We start from the raw sequence: 20,943 nt of genomic DNA, 5'->3' as shown, positions 1-20,943 counted from the left end.
TTTTCTGATCGGCTGAGCTGAGGTCACGCAAACTCACATTCAAGGTCAAACGTGGCATCAGCAAAGAGACTTTCTCCGATTCTGTCATAAGCTATACAGCTAAGATCATGGATTGTAAAAAACGGAAAGGTGTTCATAAACGTAGCAAGAGCAAGTTGTACATTGTCACCTCACTCAAAACGTCCTATTTTTTGGCAGCTAAACCTACAATTTGGTCAAACAGTAAAGTGCATTATCCTCATGATTCCTGTAAGGAAAGTGTCTGCCATGTGCCTGTGCCCTCGCTGGTGTCTGCCTCCGTGATGAGCACTCTCTTCTCCCCCATGCGCTCGAGAGAAAAAAAAACAGCTTTGGAAGCTTCGTGCCCTTCGCCCCCTTCTTCCTGTCGAAGGGAGGAAGGTCTCAGGTTTCTGTAGGTATAATTTGATTTTAAAAAACCAACATGTACGCGTTCATGAGAGACTCAGCTTTCGATGGTGGGGTCAACCATTCAGACGCTACAGACAGAAGTTGGCACATCAGTGGCACCGACTTCAGATGATTTTCGGGATGTCTCCTTCCACCACAGATGCGGAAGACCAATACAGGTGGATTGAGACGCAGCCCATGTAAATTACTAATCAAGGGAGAATCAATCTATTTTATGTTTCATTTCGAGTTTGACCAGGACAGATGCACCATAATATATTCATGGTGACTTCAGCAGTTATTTTGTAACACACAAACTACAGTTTCTATTCCAACAAGGCGCTGGTATCTAAAGATTTACAATAGAAGTTGATGTTTCAGATGAACTTTTAAAGTTTGGAATCTTATCAAATTGTTCTTAAAATTGTATTTTATATTACTTTGTAGAGTTGTTGGTGGTTGAATGTTTTTATAGACTGTGCATCTTAGTTATCAATAGAAACAACGCTTTTGTATAAAGTATACGTAAATTCATGGTTTAATAAACTACTACAATACTAGCTATGTGTAATTTAAATGACAAATGATTTTGAGACTATGAAGTTATGTTGAATGTTAGTCCTTTTCAGTTGCCAATTCACTTGACAGCGGGTGTGTCAATGATCAACTGGCAAAATAACAGAATGCAGCATTGGAACAATTCCTCTGTGCTCAGCCATTACAGGCTTACTACCGTTTAGTCATTTCACAAGTTGCTGTGTCAGTTTGACAGAAATAATCGTTTACTTTGGGCATTGGCATGAATTATGCTGACTTTTCATATTGCAGGTTCAAACATCACTCCAGAGCACTACCGATATTGATTACAATGCGAGCTTTCCTGACTCTTTATTCAACATGATTGAATGCATAGACTAATGTGTATCCATCTAATCAGCAACATCTACCTACAAATAACAGTGATATGGCGTGTGGCGTAATTTTACAAAAGTATTTTGACTTACTTTGCGTAGTACTGAAGTGAAAATGCAATGTAGCCTACTGTCCACCTGATGGCGGCAGAAAGCCTCCTGACCAAAGTGAGAAAATGGGAGTGCCATTGGTGAGTGAATAGCCTATTACAGCGCTTCTCGAACAAGGACACCTTTTTTGAATTTTTTGCACAAGCAGCTGAAAGGGCACTGCGTCCGCACCGCTGTAGTGACAAATGAAACTAGCCAGCCATCTACGTCTTTTTGTATAAATAATTGATATTCTTCAACAGCTACCTATTTTTCCTTTATTGTTTTCGGGGGAAACTATGTCAAGTCGGAGGAGGTAAGTTCAAGTTGACTTGGCTTGCTAAAGTATGCTAACGTTAGTACAGACGGTAGCACCACAGTTATACGAAATCTTTGGTAGTACCCGTTTAACTTAGCTAGTTAAAGTTAGCTGCATCAATGTTTGGTTGATTACAATTAGAAGTTGCTTCCGCAATAGAAATAGCTAATAACATTGCAGCATTGCCGAGATAGGGGAAATGTTCAAACCGTTGGTAGCTAGCTAACAGAGGACTAACGCTAATCTTTGATACCCTTACAAACTAGCCAGCTGTGTGTTGGCTCTGGTCCAGGGTGTTATTTTTACATTCGCCCCTAGATGGATTTCCACCTTAATATTGACAGGCTTTAACATAATTCCGCTACTCGCCAAAGTAAAGCTGTTGCTAGAGTAACGGTTGCTGACGAACCTTTCTCTGCCTGAACCGCGAAAATAGTTACGTGTGGTCCAACCGTTGTAGTGCAGATACAACGCATGCGCTTGGACCAGAGCTAGTCTGGCAGTGAACAAAGTGTTCAAAATACCTAGTTATATGTTTGCTAGCTACCTACCCAGCTTAAGTCTTGTCACTCATCTCTGCAGTGAAGCCCTGGCTTTCTCGCTAGTGACGGGTATAAACCATGCCATGGCCAGGCTGGTGGACATCTGGGACAACATAGGCATTATGGAGGAGCAGAGGGTGGAGCGGATGGAGACAGTGAAGAAACACATTGAGGTGAGGCTTTAGTCAACAGTATATTCAGATGAACTGCATGTTACTGAATCCTCGTCAAGTAGATAATTAACCAACGCTATGACACTATTTTCCGAAGGGCCTTTTGAATGACATGATCACCGAGGAGGAAGCCTTGAAGCTCCGCATCCGGGCCAATATCATCACTTTTAAAAAACAGCTGGATACCTTGTGCCTGGAAATGTCAATGGATCCATACAAAGTAAGTGGTACCTTAAGGCTTTTTATAATCAACCTCAACAACATTGTTTGCTGCTTCCTTTCCTTAACTCCTTCCCTTCCTTTGTACTAACCTCCTGTCTCCAACTTGTCCACCTGTCAGATGGAGGAGGGCCTGACAGTCCTCCAGATTGAGAAGAACCTGCGTCTGCGTGTGGAGGTTCTGACCAAGGAGAAGGGGGAGCGTTTGAAGGAGCTACACGGACTGCAGCAGCAGGATAAGGAACTGTGTGTGGAGCTGTGCGTCACCCCCTATTACATCCCCACTGGCAGCATGCCATCTTGCACGCAGCTGCAGGAGCTCCGGGAGCACATCCAGACCCTCAGCGAGGAAAAGGTACTGTAATGGCTGCAGGCCATGTTGAAGATTTGGGTTTAGTATGAATGTCATGTTGAACCTCCTATTGTCTTTAAAAAGCAACATTATTATTCAAACTGTACATTTGTCATAGCTGCTCATTACTGGTATTTTGGGGGGGAAATCGAAACTCTTGTCTCTCCATCCTGTAGAAGAGTCGTGCAAAGGTGTTCTCAGGTCTGCGTGAGGACATCAGGAAGCTGATGGAGGAGATGGGTCACGAACCAGAGACTAGCCTGGAGAAAGAGTCTGTGGGCCACGACGAAGATGTATTCCTGCTCACTCATGAAAATATCAAAGCCCTCAAACTGCTGCTCTCTCAGGTACTGAAAATAATCAAGCCACGCTACTAATGATTCCTTAAATATTATATTGTAGTCTTTTATTGTATCTGATGTGACTTCTCGGTCTGGGCCAATAGTATTTGTATCATTTTGTGTAGATGGAGGTCAAGAAGGAATCACTGACCAATACTCTAGCTGAGCTGAAAGAACGATCCATGTGCCTGTGGAATCGTCTGGATGCGCTGGAGCAAGACTGCAATGTGTTCCAAGAGAGTGTGATGGGTACCCTCTCTGACCAAATTACACAGGTTGGTACTCTCCTCCTTCATACCTCTCCTTCACCACTGTGTTGGACAAAGCTTCACATGCATACCACACACCACTATTCGAAACAGTAAACCTTACACTATGACTATAATGTTGCCCCGGACTTAGCTAACAAGGGAACAGAACAGAGATGGCGCTAGTACTCCACAGTGTAGTGTTTGAGACGGTCCTTACCCGAGTAGTGTTCATTGGGGATCACCGAGGGAAAACATGTTTCTTATTGTACCTCCTCGTATTACTGTTTCTGAGCATTGTTTTCCTTTCTTCATACTGAACCTGACCATGTTGTCCGGTCCAGTGGCAGGGGGAGTTGGACCGTCTGACAGACCTGCAGAAGACCAGGCTGGAGGATGTGATTGACAAGGTCAGACAGGAACTAGTGGCCTTCTGGGACAAGTGCAACATGGGCCCTGAGCAGAGGGAACCCTTCAATGCCCACTTCTGTGACAGTGAGTAGAACAACACTATGAAATCTCACTCTCGCAGACAAAATACACATGCGTACTGATCGAACCAATTTGTTTTTCCCTAGATAATGTCACAGAGGAGTTGTTGGCGCTGCATGATGCTGCGCTATTGAAGGTGAAGAATTATTACGACCAGGTAAAGCCCTTTCTGGAGGCCCTGCAGAGATGGGAGAAATGCTGGGCCCTCTTCCAGGACTTTGAGGTACTGCTGGTATTTGCGGTCAAGCTATGTTTGTGAATGAAATTGCAACGTTTTGTAAAATTGTGCACTACATGGTGCATGTCATCTAGGACTGTCCGCAACAACAAAAGATCTTGGTCAACCAAGAGTTGACTTCTTTCGACCAATTGATTGGTTTAAATTTTAAAAGGTGTATATTTCCCTATATAGAAATCAACTAGCCTATATGTAGGCTAATGAGCTTGTCTTATGTTTTAAACACAGTGATTAAATAATTAAGACACAAATTACTCAAGAGGGAGCCAGAGATAGCCTTCCCTCCTCTTCCCTTTGCTGCTGGCTTTCTGCAGTTAACCTGTTGGGGTGTAGGGGGCAGTATTTTCACGGCCGGATGAAAAACATACCCAATTTTAACAGGTTACTACTCTGGCCCAGAAACTAGAATATGCATATTATTAGTAGATTTGGATAGAAAACACTCTGAAGTTTCTAAAACTGTTTGAATGGTGTCTGTGAGTATAACAGAACTCATATGGCAGGCAAAAACCTGAGAAAAATCCAAGCAGGAAGTGGAAAGTCTGAGAATTGTACTTCTTCTCTTGATATTCTATTGAAACTACAGTGTCTGTGGGGTGACGTTGCACTTCCTAAGGCTTCCATTGGCTGTCAACAGCCTTCAGAAAGTAGTTTGAGCATTCTCCTGTCACTGGGCAGATAATAGGAGCTCAGTTACTGAGTGGACTGCCTGGAGACAAAGGGATTGGTTATGCTCTGTCCCGCGAGCCTGCTGTTTCTTTTTCTTCTTGAATGAATATGCTATTGTCCAGTTGGAATATTATCGCAATTTTACATTAAAAATACCATAAAGATTGATTTTAAACAGCGTTTGACATGCTTCTAAGTACGGTAATGGAACATTTTGACTTTTCGTCTCTGGTACCGCGCTCGCGCGTTATGCCTTTGGATAGTGACCTGAACGCACGAACAAAACAGAGGTATTTGGACATAAAGATGTATTATTTCAAACAAAAACAACATTTATTGTGGAAGTAGCAGTCCTGGGAGTGCATTCTGACGAAGATCAGCAAAGGTAAGACAATATTTCTAATACTAATTCTGAGTTTAGGTTGCCCCGAACTTGGCGGGTGTCTGTATAGCTCGCTGTGATGGCTGAGCTATGTACTCAGAATATTGAAAAATGTGCTTTCTCCGTAAAGCTATTTTAAAATCTGACACAGCGGTTGCATCCAGAAGTAGTCTATCTATAATTCTTTAAATAATTGTTATATATTTTGTCAACGTTTATGATGAGTATTTTTGTAAATTGATGTGCACATTCACCTGGGGTTTTGGTGGGAATACATTTTCTGAACATCACGCGCCAATGTAAAATGCTGTTTTTGGATATAAATATGAACTTTATCAAACAAAACATACATGTATTGTGTAACATAATGTCCTAGGAGTGTCATCTGATGAAGATCGTCAAAGGTTAGTGCTTCATTTAGCTGTGTTTTGGGTTTTATTGACACATGTCCTTGCTTGGAAAATGGCTGTGTGATTATTTTTGTCTATGAACTCTCCTAACATAATCTAATGTTTTGCTTTCGCTGTAAAGCCTTTTTGAAATCGGACAATGTGGTTACATCAAGGAGAAGTGTATCTTTTTAAAATGGTTTGAGAAAGTTGAATTATGACATTTTGTTGTTTTGGAATTTGCCGCCCTGATATTTCACTGGCTGTGTAGCCCATAGAAGTTAAGCTCCTGAAGTTGCTGGTAATAGCCTGTAGACATAAAATAGCCTACATAAAGCTAACAAATAAAATGTTGAAGCCTGCAGGTAGAAAATATCTTGACTAAAAATAAATATCCTATAAATCACATTGGCTATGCATGGTTTGTCTGCAAGGAACATTGTATCAACTTGGTCCGGCCTGAAGCTCACGCTAGCTAGCAAACTTGCAATATTGTATAAAATATTCTGGGCTCTCAGTTTCCCGTGCCAATTAGCTCCAGACAGACATGGCTGTGGACACTCGGTTGTAGACAATTTGCGCAAGGGATGAGAAGTAGTCAGGTAGGCCTATTTTACAATGTTTCCACCAGATCACAGCACAAGTGGTTATCGAAAGAGCTGGAAAGATTTTTCAAATAGGCTACGTTGAGGAACTATTGTCTTTCTCAATGGATGTAAAAACAGACTTTGTTTACTTGCTGTTTGAGTTGAATATTTTTTTTGTTGCAGTGTCATTTACATGTTTTAAAGTGGCATTTTTAAATACAAAACCAAATTGACAATACAACTTTCATAACAGTTACATACCAATAAAAATGAAAAAAGACTAGCCTGCTGGCCTTACTGAGTCTATAGGAACATTAGCCTGAGGAGGAGGGATTTCACACCTGGCACAAATTATTTATTGTCTAGTTGTGTTTTTCCTGCTGAGGGGTGCACTATACCTGCGCCCAGTGGGGAGTAGTTCAAAGTCCAGGTACAGGGAGTGGCTTGGGTCTAAAATGATTTTGTGAGCCTTGCAGAGGGCCCTGACCTTAAATCAAATGTATTTATATAGCCCTTCTTACATCAGCTGATATATCAAAGTGCTGTACGGAAACCCAGCCTAAAACCCCAAACAGCAAGCAATGCAGGTGTAGAAGCACGGTGGCTAGGAAAAACTCCCTAGAAAGTAAAAAAACCTAGGAAGAAACCTATAGAGGAACCAGGCTATGAGGGGTGGCCAGTCCTCTTCTGGCTGTGGCGATTATAACAGAACATGGCCAAGATGTTCATAAATGACCAGGCCTGTCTGTTTGACTCCAAGTACCTTGCTTGCTGTGGTGGTAATCCTTCTCAGCATATTTCTCTGGCTGACAGTGGCATTGCCAAACCAACAAACAATAACAAGTTCCACAGTGGTGGTGAGTTAAGACAATCAGAAATACTATCAGATCCCCAAATGGGCACGTTTATAGGCCTACATTTGCACGCATGCCAAGTTGCTTAGGCCTACTTCTCTGCATAATCCAGTGTGCGTCCTCAGTTTTAACGTTGATAGGAGAGCGACAAAAGACAATTAATAAATTGACAACTCGTTAATGGTATGAACTAAACCAAAACGTGTTCCTCATAAGCGTAGCCTAGGTTGTGTGGTCCTTAAACAATGTGTCCACTCCGACAATGAGAACGGTAAAAGACAGTAGTAATAATAATAATACACTGCTCAAAAAAATAAAGGGAACACTAAAATAACATATCCTAGATCTGAATGAATGAAATAATCTTATTAAATACTTTTTTCTTTACATAGTTGAATGTGCTGACAACAAAATCACACAAATAATCAATGGAAATCCAATTTATCAACCCATGGAGGTCTAGATTTGGAGTCACACTCAAAATGAAAGTGGAAAACCACACTACAGTCTAATCCAACTTTGATGTAATGTCGTTAAAACAAGTCAAAATTAGGCTCAGTAGTGTGTGTGTGGCCTCCACGTGCCTGTATGACCTCCCTACAACGCCTGGGCATGCTCCTGATGAGGTGGCGGATGGTCTCCTGAGGAATCTCCTCCCAGACCTGGACTAAAGCATCCGCCAACTCCTGGACAGTCTGTGGTGCAACGTGGCGTTGGTGGATGGAGCGAGACATGATGTCCCAGATGTGCTCAATTGGATTCAGGTCTGGGGAACGGGCGGGCCAGTCCATAGCATCAATGCCTTCCTCTTGCAGGAACTGCTGACACACTCCAGCCACATGAGGTCTAGCATTGTCTTGCATTAGGAGGAACCCAGGGCCAATCGCACCAGCATATGGTCTCACAAGGGGTCTGAGGATCTCATCTCGGTACCTAATGGCAGTCAGGCTACCTCTGGCGAGCACATTGAGGGCTGTGCGGCCCCCCCCAAAGAAATGCCACCCCACACCATGACTGACCCACTGCCAAACTGGTCGTGCTGGAGGATGTTGCAGGCAACAGAACGTTCTCCACGGCGTCTCCAGACTCTGTCACGTGCTCAGTGTGAACCTGCTTTCATCTGTGAAGAGCACAGGGCGCCAGTGGCGAATTTGTCAATGTTGGTGTTCTCTGGCAAATGCCAAACGTCCTGCACGGTGTTGGGCTGTAAGCACAAACCCCATCTGTGGACGTCGGGCCCTCATACCACCCTCATGGAGTCTGTTTCTGACCGTTTGAGCAGACACATGCACATTTGTGGCCTGCTGGAGGTCATTTTGCAGGGCTCTGGCAGTGCTCCCCCTGCTCCTCCTTGCACAAAGGCGGAGGTAGCGGTCCTGCTGCTGGGTTGTTGGCCTCCTCCACGTCTCCTGATGTACTGGCCTGTCTCTTGGTAGCGCCTCCATGCTCTGGACACTACGCTGACAGACACAGCAAACCTTCTTGCCACAGCTCGCATTGATGTGCCATCCTGGATGAGCTGTACTGCCTGAGCCACTTGTGTGGATTGTAGACTCCGTCTCATGCTACCACTAGAGTGAAAGCACCGCCAGCATTCAAAAGTGACCAAAACATCAGCCGGGAAGCATAGGAACTGAGAAGTGGTCTGTGGTCCCCACCTGCAGAACCACTCCTTTATTGGGGGTGTCTTGCTTATTGCCTATAATTTCCACCTGTTGTCTATTCCATTTGCACAATAGCATGTGAAATTTGTCAATCAGTGTTGCTTCCTAAGTGGACAGTTTGATTTCACAGAAGTGTGATTGACTTGGAGTTACATTGTGTTGTTTAAGTGTTCCCTTTATTTTTTGGAGCAGTGTATATTGAATGCATTAACAGAAATGAAACCAATGTTGTAGATTAGAACGGTAAATGTACTACTGGTGATACTACCGCAATGGATTAGTCCACTGAGATGGGTGTGAATCAGACGGTGTCTCGTGTATCATACGTTTTTAAAAAAAATTATTATTCTTTGCAAAAATTATATATACACTACCGTTAAGTTTGGGGTCACTTAGAAATGTCCTTGTTTTTTAAAGAACATTTTAAAAATGTCCATTAAAATAACATCAAATTGATCAGAAATACAGTGTAGACATTGTTAATGATGTAAATGACTATTGTAGCTGGAAACGGCTGTTTAAAAAAAAAATATATATATATATATATTTTTTTTTATGGAATATCTACATAGGCGTGCGGAGGCCCATTATCAGCAACCATCACTCCTGTGTTCCAATGGCACGTTGTTAGCTAATTGAAGTTTATCATTTTAAAAGGCTAATTGATCATTACAAAACCATTTAGCATTTGTTAGCACAGTTGAAAACTGTTGTGCTGATTTAGACTAGTTGAGTATCTAGAGCGTCAGCATTTGTGGGTTCGACTACAGGCTCAAAATAGCCAGAAACAAAGTGTTTTCTTCTGAAACTCGTCAGTCTGTTCTTGTTCTGAGAAATGAAGGCTATTCCATGCGAGAAATTGCCAAGAAACTGAAGAGCTCGTACAGCGCTGTGTACTACTCCCTTCATAGAACAGCGCAACTGGCTCTAACCAGAATAGAAAGATGAGTGGGAGGCCCCGGTGCACAACTGAGCAATAAGACAAGTACATTAGTGTCTAGTTTGAGAAAGACGCCTCACAAGTTCTCACTGGGAGCTTCATTAAATAGTACCTGCAAAACACCAGTCTCAACGTTAACAGTGAAGAGGCGAATCCGGGATGCTGGCCTTCTAGGCAGAGTTGCAAAGAAAAAGCCATATCTCAGACTGGCCAATAAAAAGGTTAAGATGGGCAAAGACGGGACAGAGGAAGATTGGGGGTAAAAAGTGTTATGGACAGACTAATCAAAGTTTTAGGTGTTCGGATCACAAAGAAGAACATTCATCAGACGCAGAAACATGAAAAGATGCTGGAGTGGGTGCTTGACGCCATCTGTCAAGCATGGTGGAGGCAATGTGATGGTCTGGGGGTGCTTTGGTGGTGGTAAAGTGGGAGATTTGTACAAGGTTAAAGGGATCTTGAAGAAGGAAGGCTGTCACTCCATTTTGCAATGCCATGTTATACTCAGTGGACGTCGCTTAATTGGAGCCTATTTCCTCCTACAACAGGACAATGACTCAAAGCACAGCTCCAAACATTACAATAACTATTTAGGGAAGAAGCAGTCAGCTGGTTTTCTGTCTAACGGAGTGGCCGTCACCGGATCTCAACCCTATTGAGCTGTTGTGGGAGCGGCTTGACCGTATGGTACATAAGTGCCCATCAAGCCAATCCAACTTGTGGGAGGTGCTTCAGGAAGCATGGGGTGACATCTCGTCAGATTACCTCAACAAATTGACAACTACAATGCCAAAGGGCTGTAATTGCTGAAAATGGAGGATACTTTGACGAAAGCAAAGTTTGAAGGCGCCAATTATTATTTCAATTAAAAATCATTATTTATAGCCTTGTCAATGTCTTGACTATATTTCTTATTCATTTTGCAACTCATTACATGTATGTTTTTATGGAAAACAATTCTAAGTGACCCCAAACTTTTGAACGGTTGTATGTATACACGCAGTGCATTCGGAAAGTATTCAGCCCCCTTCTCCTTTTCCACATTTGTTTTACGTTGCAGCCTTATTCTAAAATGGATTAAATAATCATTTTTACTCATCAATCTACACACAATACCCCAAAATGACAAAGCGAAAGCAGGTTGTGGGAATTTTGGGCAAATGTATTACAAATAAAAAAAGATGCCTTGTTTACATAAGTATTCAGACGCTTTGTTATGATACTCGACAAACACCTGTCTATATAAGGTCCCACAGTGGACAAGGGAAAAACCGAGCCATGAGGTCAAAGGAATTGTCCGTAGAGCTCTGGGACAGGATTGTATGAAGGCACAGATCTGGGGAAGGGTGGCAAAACTTTTCTGCAGCATTGAATGTCCCAAAGAACACAGTGGCCTCCGTCATTCTTAAATGGAAGAAGTTTGGAACCACCAAGACTCTTCCTAGAGCTGGCTGCCTGGCCAAACTGCGCGATTGTGAAAGAAGGGCCTTGGTCAGGGAAGTGACCAAGAAGCCGATTGTCACTCTGGTGGAGTGCAGCAGCTCTGTCAATCATGCCTTTATGGTAGAGTGGCCAGACAGAAGCCACTCCACAGTAAAAGGCATATGACAGCTTGCTTGGAGTTTGCCAAAAGGCACCTAAAGGACTTTGACCATGAGAAATGAGATTCTCTGGTCTGATGAAATCAAGATTGAACTCTTTGGTCTGAATGCCAAGAGTCACGTCTGTAGGAAACCTGGCACCATCCCTACAGTGAAGCGTGGTGGCAGCATCATGCTGTGGGGATGTTTTTCAGGGACTGGGAGACTAGTCAGCATTGAGGAAAAGATTAAGTGAGCAAAGTGCAGAGCCATCCTTGATGAAAACCTGCTATAGAGTGCTCAGGAGCTAAGACTGAGGTAAAGGTTCACCTTCTAAAAGGACAACGACCCTAAGCACACAACCAAGACAATGCAGGAGCCCTGATTTGAACCCGATCGAACATCTCTGGAGAGGCCTGAAAATAACTGCTGCGACGCTCCCAATCCAACCTGATAGAGTTGGAGAGGATCTGCAGAGGAGAAACTCCCCAAATACAGGTGTACCAAGCTTGTAGCGTCATAAAGAAGACTTAAGGCTGTAATTGCTGCCAAAGGTGCTTCAACAAAGTACTGCGTGAAGGGTCTGAATACTTATGTAAATGTAATATTTCAGTTTTGCATTTTTAATACATTTGCAAACATTTCTCAAAACCATTTTTTGCTTTGATATTGTGTGTAGATTGAAGATAAATTATTTAATCAATTTTAGATTAAGGCTGTAACGTAAAAAGCTATAGAAAAAGGGGTCTGAATACTTTCCTGAATACACTGTGGATATTTTATTTTTGTTTCCAGCAAATCCTAAACAGATTACATTAGGGCTGACCCCATGTAGTTGACTGGTTGATGGTCAACCAATGGCCTATCAACCAGTTGACTAAATGGGGTCAGCCCTAATGTGATCTGTTTTAGATTTGCTGCAAACTAAAATACATTTCCACAGTAGATACTAGACAACAATCTGCTCTTTTTCTGATACATGGTCAGTGTGTTGCTAATTTTGTTCTATATAATTTGAGAAGAAAATGTATAATCTGTTACTGAAACTTCTCTTTGCAGAAAAAGGCCAATGATCCAAACCGTTTCTCCAACAGAGGAGGAGCCCTTCTTAAAGAAGCCAAAGAGAAGGTCAAAGTTCAAAAGATGCTGCCAAAGGTAAGACTTGATTTGATTTAAGTCATGTCCTTCTATAAATTTGTATGGCGGTTGGCTTCACAGTCTGAAGGAAAGTTATATACCATTCATCTGACAATTATTTTCACCTGCTTAAAATCTGTTCTAAGTTGTAGAAATTAGTCTTTTCATTTTTACATATAAAATATGTTTATGAAAAGTGACACATGGTTGATGATGGTAATCAAACAAACTCCGCTAAATTGAGGCACTTTGCAGTCCAGCGTTAAATCGCCACAGCTTCTATTCACAACCGCTCACTGGGGAGCATCCAATGATCGGTTCAAGGTCTTTCTCATATGCTGCTTATATGGTGGGGTCAGTGAAGTTGTAGTCTGACGTAAAATGCCAATGACGTATACAGTGCATTCAGAAATTCCATCATTCTTAAATGGAAGAAGTTTGGAACCACCAAGACTCTTCCTAGAGCAGGCCGCCCGGCCAAACTGAGCAATCGGTGGAGAAGGGCCTTGGTCTGGGAGATGACCAAGAACCCGATTCTCACGCTGACACAGCTCCTGAGTTCCTCTGTGGAGGTGGGAGAATCTTCTAGAAGGACAACCATCTCTGCAGCACCCCACCAATCAGGCCTTTATGGTAGTGTGGCCAGACGGAAGCCATTCAGTAAAAGGCATATGACAGCCCGCTTGGAGTTTGCCAAAAGGCACCTAAAGGACTCTCAGACCATGAGAAACCAGCTTCTTTGGTCTGATGAAACTAAGATTTAATTTTTTGGCCTGGATGCCAAGCATCACGTCTGGAGGAAGCCTGGCACCATGCCTATGGTGAAGCATGGGGGTGGCAGCATCATGCTGTGGGGATGTTTTTCTGCGGCAGTGACTGGGGGACTAGTCAGGATCAAGGGAAAGATGAACGGAGCAAAGTACAGAGAGATCCTTGATGAAAACCTGCTCCAGAGCACTCAGGACCTCAGATTGGGGTGAAGGTTCACCTTCTAACAGGACAATTACCCTAAGCACACAGCCAAGGCAATGAGTGAGTGGCTTCGGAACAAGTCTATGAATGTTCTTGAGTGGCCCAGCCAGATCCCAGACTTGAACCTGATCGAACGTCTCTGAAGGGACCTGAAAAGCTGAGCAGACACACAGATGGGTCCGACCACCATTAATCAATGTGACGCTAACCACAATAAGGATTAGCCACAATAGTGGGCTTTGAGGTTAGCCTTCAAAATAACAGTATGGTGTAATTCTACTATTTGTATTCATTTGCATCACTTTCAATGACTTATTTTGAAGGCAAACCGCAAATTCCACTATTGTGCCTAATCCTTATTGTGGCTAGCTTCACTACACATAACCATGTCCGGTCGAGCCTCACTAGCCAGATGAAGCCAGCTGGCTGCTTATAACGTTAGCTTTGGGCAACAGTGTTAAGTAGCTGGCTAGCTATTTATTTTCATGATCTGAAGTTAAATTTCAATAGGTGAACAACAAGTGGCAACCTAGCTAATACTTACTCACAAGGATTCTTAAATCATTGCTAAGAATAATGAAAATGACTGCAGTTTCTACTGGTCATTGTTTTCAGGCTGGTTGTATTGGTGCTAGCTAGGTACCAAGCTAAAGCTAGCTAGCCCAGAAGTTGCGGTCAAACAAATTATGCTTTATTACCAATGTGGTATTGTAAACACATCATTCGTTGCCGGTGTTTGCTGGTTTGCAGACTTTTGTACAGCTTTGACAGTGCTACTGTATATTTTTTGAGACGAAAGACCTGAACGGCGTTCCATAGTATGTATGTCTTGACGCTAATTGCAGTGACACTATTACTGTGTAACTCCGGTAGGGCAACATCTGAAAAATAGCGCACTTGGTAGTGTGTACCGGTGCTTGACCAGTCGGCGAAAGCCAACATCACTCTTGACAGAGAACGGTTGATTGTCAAGGGCAATGAATTCCATAATCTTGGCTTTCTTGGATTTCGCCTTGTGAGTTGTCTCGCTGAAATGTTCTTAGTCTTTCAAATGACTGCTCGAGTTGTTGACTGCTCGAGCGACACCTCAGACATTGTGGGCTAGGTTGTGAATGCTGTGTTGCACATGTAGCGCCAAATTTTACGAGGCGTGATTATGGCATGTATCTACGTTATTTAGGTATGCACGTCAGCTTTGACATCGGTTTTGCACATCACCGTTAAACTAAACATCAGCCGATACCGATGTTGGCATTTTTAGCTAATATGGTCCGATTCCGATATGTTCACCGATATATCGTGCATCCCTAATTATGGGGTATTGTGTGTAGATTTTATGAGGGGGGGAGGGGGGAACTATTTAATCCATTTTAGAATACAGCTGTAATGCAAAAAAAAAATAAGGAAAAGGTCAAGGGGTCTGAATTTCCAAATGCAGTGTAAGTGTGTGTGTGTGTGTGTGTGTGTGTGTGTGTGTGTGTGTAAAGGCTTTTTACATAGGAAAAGTGACGTTGTTTCTCCCTGTTATGTGATGTGACCAGTTGGAGGAAGAGCTGAAGAAGGGGGTTGAAGCCTGGGAGAAGGACCAGGGTTCTGCCTTCCTGGTTCAGGGCCAGAGAGTCATGACCTACATCTCCAGCCAATGGGAGGAGTACAAGCAGCAGAGGGGCAAGGAGAAAAGTGAACGTGCCGCCGTAAGTCCAGCCCCTCCTAATTCTCACCCATAGATTACCACAGTATGAGTCATAATCCCCATAAACCCTAGCAGTCAAACAGGGAATTGGTTCCAATTGTTTTTCCACCATGCATTTTTCCCATAGGGGATTTTAGAAACACTTAAATGAAGGGCTGTGTTTCGTCTAGGCTTACTCTGGCATAACGTTTTGATACCTGTGTAAATCTCTCTTACAAGGTGACTGGTTTTCATCACAAACTATCATAAAGCCATATCTCTCGGTTCCCATGTGCAAAAGGCCAATTCTAAAACTTACTGTGCTGAACTTAGATTAAAATATACTTGTACAGAGTATTGTGGTCAACATGTGTAACTGCCGAATGGCAATGCTGAGAAATGGGGAGTTGACCATTCTGGGGCAATGATTGTTTGTTACTGACTGGTCTGTGACTGAGGCTTTGTTTGTCTCTGTGTTGAAGTTGCAGACATCAAAGAAGGGGGAGATGACGACTCCATTCAAAACTCCCACTAAGAGAGCCCATGGAGGGATAAACGGCCCCACCCCCAACAAGATCAGAAAGGTACTAGGGCTGGGAATTGCCAGGGTCCGAACAAGCTATGAAGGAAAAATACTGGAGTTTTGGTACAGGGACAGCTGACTAGCGCAAACATAATATTGTGATTTTTGTCAAAAGATAATATCCAGATATGTAGCTGTAGAAGGTACAGTAACTAGCACTTACAGTGGTCCTTATGAGACTAGTTTATTTATTATTGTGGTAACACTGTGGTAACACTTACTTTGATATAATTGCGTAATGTAAGAATCTCTCATTAAGTACCTTACATGGGTAGAAAATGTAAGAAATGTGTCACTAGTCTTACATGACCTTGACCCACATAGCCCTTCTTTCAGAAGACTCCTAGCCAGCTTACCAGGGTGCGGTCATCCAGCACCTTCATAAGTGTGCCCAGCAGCAAGCCTCTCTCCCAGGTTCAGATGCAGGTACACACCCAGCACTCACTCCAAACTGTGGACCATCGTTGGTTCTTGTGCTTGCCCACTTATATCCAACTTGGATTGTGAACATCTTCCATTTATATAGCGCGATGACTATTAAGACAACCACTAGGTGATTGCTGTTATAGAATTTTGCCTATTCGAGCAGTAAGCCACTTTCCACAGTCTACCTAGCTTATGAAAGACACAGTATTGACAGCAAAATCAAAACTCGTCTTTAGAATCTAAATCTCTTTCCAAGTTAATAATTCTATTAAAGAGATGTAGAAATATAATACTTCAGGTGGATTCGATAGGTAAGCAGAGAAGGAAGTGTGCTGCATGTTCAGTTTGTTGACTCTGATGTGCCGTGTTTGTTTGTGTCCTCTCATTGGCTGTGCAGAAAATGAGGCCCCTGGAGAGCAGCAGCAGTCAGAGAACGCCCCTGCTGGAGTGCAACAGTACAGAGAGGAAACAGCCTGTTGAAATCAGCTACTCTGACTTCGCTGTGAGACCAGCCTTTTAAACTATACTTTGACTTTAAGACTAGCTGTTCATTTGTTGTTTTTTTACAAATATTTTAATAGATTTCTCTCAGCTCTATAGTCAACCAATTAAATAAATTCAATAAACATGGCACTTTACAAAACAAAAGCAATTCATACATTCTCATAGATCATCATATATTGTTAGTTGCGCCTTTTAAGCTATACTCTAACTTCACTGTAAGACTAACCTTTTAAACTAAACTCTACAACCCTCATGTCTGCAGATACATTTTGCTCTTATAAATCACATTTCCTGCAATTCTACACATTTTGTCATGGGGTGGAGAGAAAATGTTCGTTTTAAAGCAAATTTCCTGCAATTTATATATTGTTAAACCAGCCTTTTAAACTATATTCGGACTTCACTGTAAGACCATCCTTAAGACTGTGTCACTGTGTACTTCAATCATCTGGACACATACATTTACAGTGCATTCGGAAAGTATTCAGACCCCTTGACTTTTTTCCACATTTTGATACGTTACAGCCTTATTCTAAAATTGTCCACCTGTGGTATATGCAATTGATTTGGAAAAACACACCGGTCTGTATAAGGTCCCACAGTTGACAGTGCATGTCAGAGCGAAAACCATGCCATGAGGTCAAAGGAATTGTCCGTAAAGCTCCGAGACTGGATTGTGTTGAAGTGCAGATCTGGAGAAGGGTACCAAAACATTTCTGCAGCATTGAAGGTCCCCAAGAACACAGTGGCCGCCATCATTCTTAAGTGGAAGAAGTTTGGAACCACCAAGACTCCTCCCAGAGCTGGCAGCCTGGCCAAACTGAGCAATCAGGGGAGAAGGGCCTTGATCAGGGAGGTGACCAAGAACCCGTTGGTCACTCTGACAGAGCTCCAGTTCCTCTATGGAGATGGGAGAACCTTCCAGAAGGACAACCATTTCTGCAGCACTCCACCAATCAGGCCTTTATGATAGAGTGGCCAGATGGAAGCCACTCCTCAGTAAAAGGCACATCCCAGCCCACATGAAGTTTGCCAAAAGGCACCTAAAGACACTGTCCATGAGAAACAAGATTCTCTGATCTGATGAAACCAAGATTGAACTCTTTGGCCTGAATGCCAAGCTTCACGTCTGGAGGAAACCTGGCACCATCCCTACGGTGAAGCATGGTGGTGGGAGCATCATGCTGTGGGCAAGTTTTTCAGCGGCAGGGGCTAGTCAGGATCGAGGGGAAAATGAACGGAGCAAAGTACAGAGAGATCCTTGATGAAAACCTGCTACAGAGCACTCAGGACCTCAGACTGGGGAAAAGGTTCACCTTCCAACAGGACAACGGCCGTAAGCACACAGCCAAGACAACGCAGGAGTGGCATCGGGACAAGTCTCGAAGTCTAGGCTGGGCCAGTAACCGAGAAGTTGCTGGTTCGAATCCCCGAGCTGACTAGGTGAAATTTGACGACTTGCCCTTGAGCAAGGCACTCAACCCTAATTGCTCTTGTAAGCTCTGGATCAGAGCGTCTGCTAAATATAAAGTCTCTGAATGTCCTTGAGTGGCCCAGCCAGAGCCTGGACTTGAACCCAATCAACCATCTCTGGAGAGACCTGAAAATAGCTGTGCAGTGATGCTCCCCATCCAACCTGACAGAGCTTGAGAGGATCTGCAGAGAAGAATGGGAGAAACTGCCCAAATACAGATGTGCCAAGCTTGTAGCGTCATACTCAAGGCTGTAATTGCTGCCAAAGGTGCTTCAACAAAGTACTGACTGAAGGGTTTGACTACTTCTATAAATGTGATATTTCTGTATTTTTGTTGTTGTAGACTTGCAAAAATATTGAAATCTGTTTTCTTTGTCATTATGGGGTTTCGTGTGTAGATTGATGCGATGGAAGAAACTTTTTTTTAAATGGATTTTAGAATAAGGCTGTAACGTAACAAAATGTGGAAAAAGTCAAGGGGTCTGAATACTTTCCAAATCCACTGTAAATGAAATGTTGACCTAAGTTTTTTTTTTCTCACTTTATACTCCAACAGTGCTTTTTTGGGGGGGAGGTTATGATATCAGTTACTGAAATATGTCTTTCATTCCCTCCAGAGTGCGCTGTTCAAGAAGACAAGTGACTCAGTTTTCAATTCCACAGAAAAGGACCCCACGTTTTAAGAGGTGCATGCACAGTTCACTCCTCAGAGGTTGTGTTCTGTCCACTTGGCACTCTTCTCCTGGCTATACGGCCAGTGTTTTGTAATGGTCAGTGAACATTTCGGGTAACGCAAGCTTCAACAGACAATTCTTTGATGTCTTGATGCAACTAATTTGAGCTAATTGGTGTTGCTGTTACTTTGAAATCTAACAAATTGTATTTAAGTATAGTAATACTACTTTTATACAACCTGCATGGAAGTGGATAGGTCAAAAGGGACTCTTAGTAGAATTTGCAACGTGTTGCAATAGTAAAGGTGTGGATGAAACTGTCAGAAATCCATGTTTTCCTGTGATTAATATTCTGCTGTCCAGGGCAGATATTGCACGAGTTTGATACTTTTTTAAAGGTAGAGCCCCTTAGATGTTAGACATGAAGTACTTTAATATTCATTTTAAAGGTTTTACTTTACTTTTTAATAAATGACCAGGTAACACCAGAGGAAGCATCCTGTTTTGATACAGACCTAGCAGATCGACATGCTACTCTTTTAAAAACATTTTTTTAATGCATTTCTGTTTGTAAATATTGCTTTCTTGTTAAGCTACTTCTCATTTGTTTCTTCTGCACACAGTCTTGGCAATGTGTTTTGTCTTTATGTCGACATGTGAATTTTACTGTTTCTTGTATACCTATTAATAAATATGTCACCTGTCTTTGACTTATAGTAGGGCATGCATTTTCATACTGGTCCCACGCGGGATTTGAACTCCACAACCTTGGCATTACAAGCACCATGCTCTATCAACTGAGCTACAGGGCAGTGTTTGAACTTTTATCTACAGTATAGCTTAATACACATGAAAAGATGGCACGGGAGAGTTTGGCTTTATTCATGATAGGGAAAATTGATTTAGAGCCAAAGTCCTGAGATTGATCCAGACCCTGTAAACTTGAATGGTTATAGAGAATGAATTATATTCCTCTTCTGCTCCATCAATCCTAGATTGTTTCATTGACCTTGAGCTAAAACACTCCTTTGCCGTTAACTGATGAGTGGGATTGTAGAAACCATGTAATTGTCATGGATAATCAAGTTAGTCATTTATGAACAGGGAGAAGAGGGTTTTGGCTGTATAATTGCCTCACTCAAACAATGGCATAATGGTCAAGAACGTTTAAATGCTTTCAAGGCAACACAGTATTACACAATTAAAGCTGTTTGCTATTCAACTGTCTCCATTGAAGCCCGTCACGTTGTCTAGGCTGCTTGATTACAAATCTAAGGCTAGATTAAACAGACCGCAATGAGTTTGAATAATACCCTGATCCAGTGGGAAAGAATTTGTTTAGACATTCAGAAGCACATTTTTAGTTGCCAAATTCTTGGCACATTACATGATAGTTACATTTGGTACATCCAAACTATGCAAAACCTATATACCTATACATACATACATACATACATGAAATATATGTCAAAAGATAATGTAATGCTAAGTTGATTGACATATTTAAACGTAGTTGTCCTTAACACACAGGTCACTAGCAGGAATGGGAGAGACCCCAGTCCACAAAACTGCTTGGCCAACTGATTACATGGACAATAGCTTTTAACTTCATAGGGACTCTTGGAACATCAATCTTGGCACAATGCTGAAGTCATTCCACAGGCACACTAGCATTTGATCTCTTCCTGTATCGTCATTGTCTGAGTCTTCACTTGGGGGAGGGGCTCGACTAGACAGTGCTTTTTCTTTTTTGCATCAAATTCCATAAACCTTGATCTGCTAATTCAATAATCAGACTGCAGTCCTCTCAAGTCCTTCAGCTCAGAATCTCAATGTCGTGACCATACGTCCCCATTAAGACCTACTGTATTTCACTTGTTCAACTTGTGTGAGACGAGCAGGTTAACACCATTATCTCTCTGGGCTATAGTCCACCCATGGAGTCCTGAGATCCTACCTCATTGGATAAAATCTTTCTGCTGTTCACTGTGGCTTCGGTTGGGAAGGAAGGATAATCTAGAAGGAGGAAATGAAAAGAATGCTGTTAGTTACCGTTTATAAGCTGATGAGGGTCAAAGTGAAATAGTAATGATATCCAGTGGA

At 42.4% G+C, this 20,943-nt stretch overlaps 1 protein-coding gene across 4 annotated transcripts; it reads left to right on the top strand.

Moving 5' to 3' along the window:
• Positions 1-1,554: 1,554 nt before the first annotated feature.
• On the top strand, positions 1,555-19,550 carry LOC115159317 (protein regulator of cytokinesis 1). Of its 4 annotated transcripts, none has more exons than XM_029708898.1 (14): positions 1,555-1,725; positions 2,311-2,443; positions 2,541-2,663; positions 2,784-3,017; positions 3,191-3,361; positions 3,481-3,630; positions 3,948-4,098; positions 4,182-4,318; positions 12,458-12,553; positions 15,049-15,201; positions 15,662-15,763; positions 16,102-16,188; positions 16,586-16,690; positions 18,784-19,550. In XM_029708898.1, exons 1-14 carry the CDS (start codon positions 1,709-1,711, stop codon positions 18,847-18,849), a joined length of 1,725 nt encoding a protein of 574 aa, XP_029564758.1. In that variant the 5' UTR covers positions 1,555-1,708; the 3' UTR covers positions 18,850-19,550. The 4 variants fall into 4 exon arrangements, with proteins under 4 accessions (XP_029564758.1, XP_029564756.1, XP_029564755.1 ...); XM_029708896.1 differs by having other exon boundaries at positions 16,099-16,188; XM_029708895.1 differs by having other exon boundaries at positions 16,087-16,188.
• Positions 19,551-20,943: the final 1,393 nt, after the last annotated feature.

The sequence above is a fragment of the Salmo trutta genome, chromosome 23 (assembly GCF_901001165.1).
Source record: "Salmo trutta chromosome 23, fSalTru1.1, whole genome shotgun sequence".
Taxonomy (NCBI): Eukaryota; Metazoa; Chordata; class Actinopteri; order Salmoniformes; family Salmonidae; genus Salmo; species Salmo trutta.
This window is presented reverse-complemented; position numbering and strand designations above follow the sequence as displayed.

Coding starts and splice junctions, on each gene's coding strand:
- LOC115159317 (XM_029708895.1), top strand. Junction 3,362..3,480: donor TCAAACTGCTGCTCTCTCAG/GTACTGAAAATA, acceptor CATTTTGTGTAG/ATGGAGGTCAAGAAGGAATC. Junction 4,099..4,181: donor CAATGCCCACTTCTGTGACA/GTGAGTAGAACA, acceptor GTTTTTCCCTAG/ATAATGTCACAGAGGAGTTG.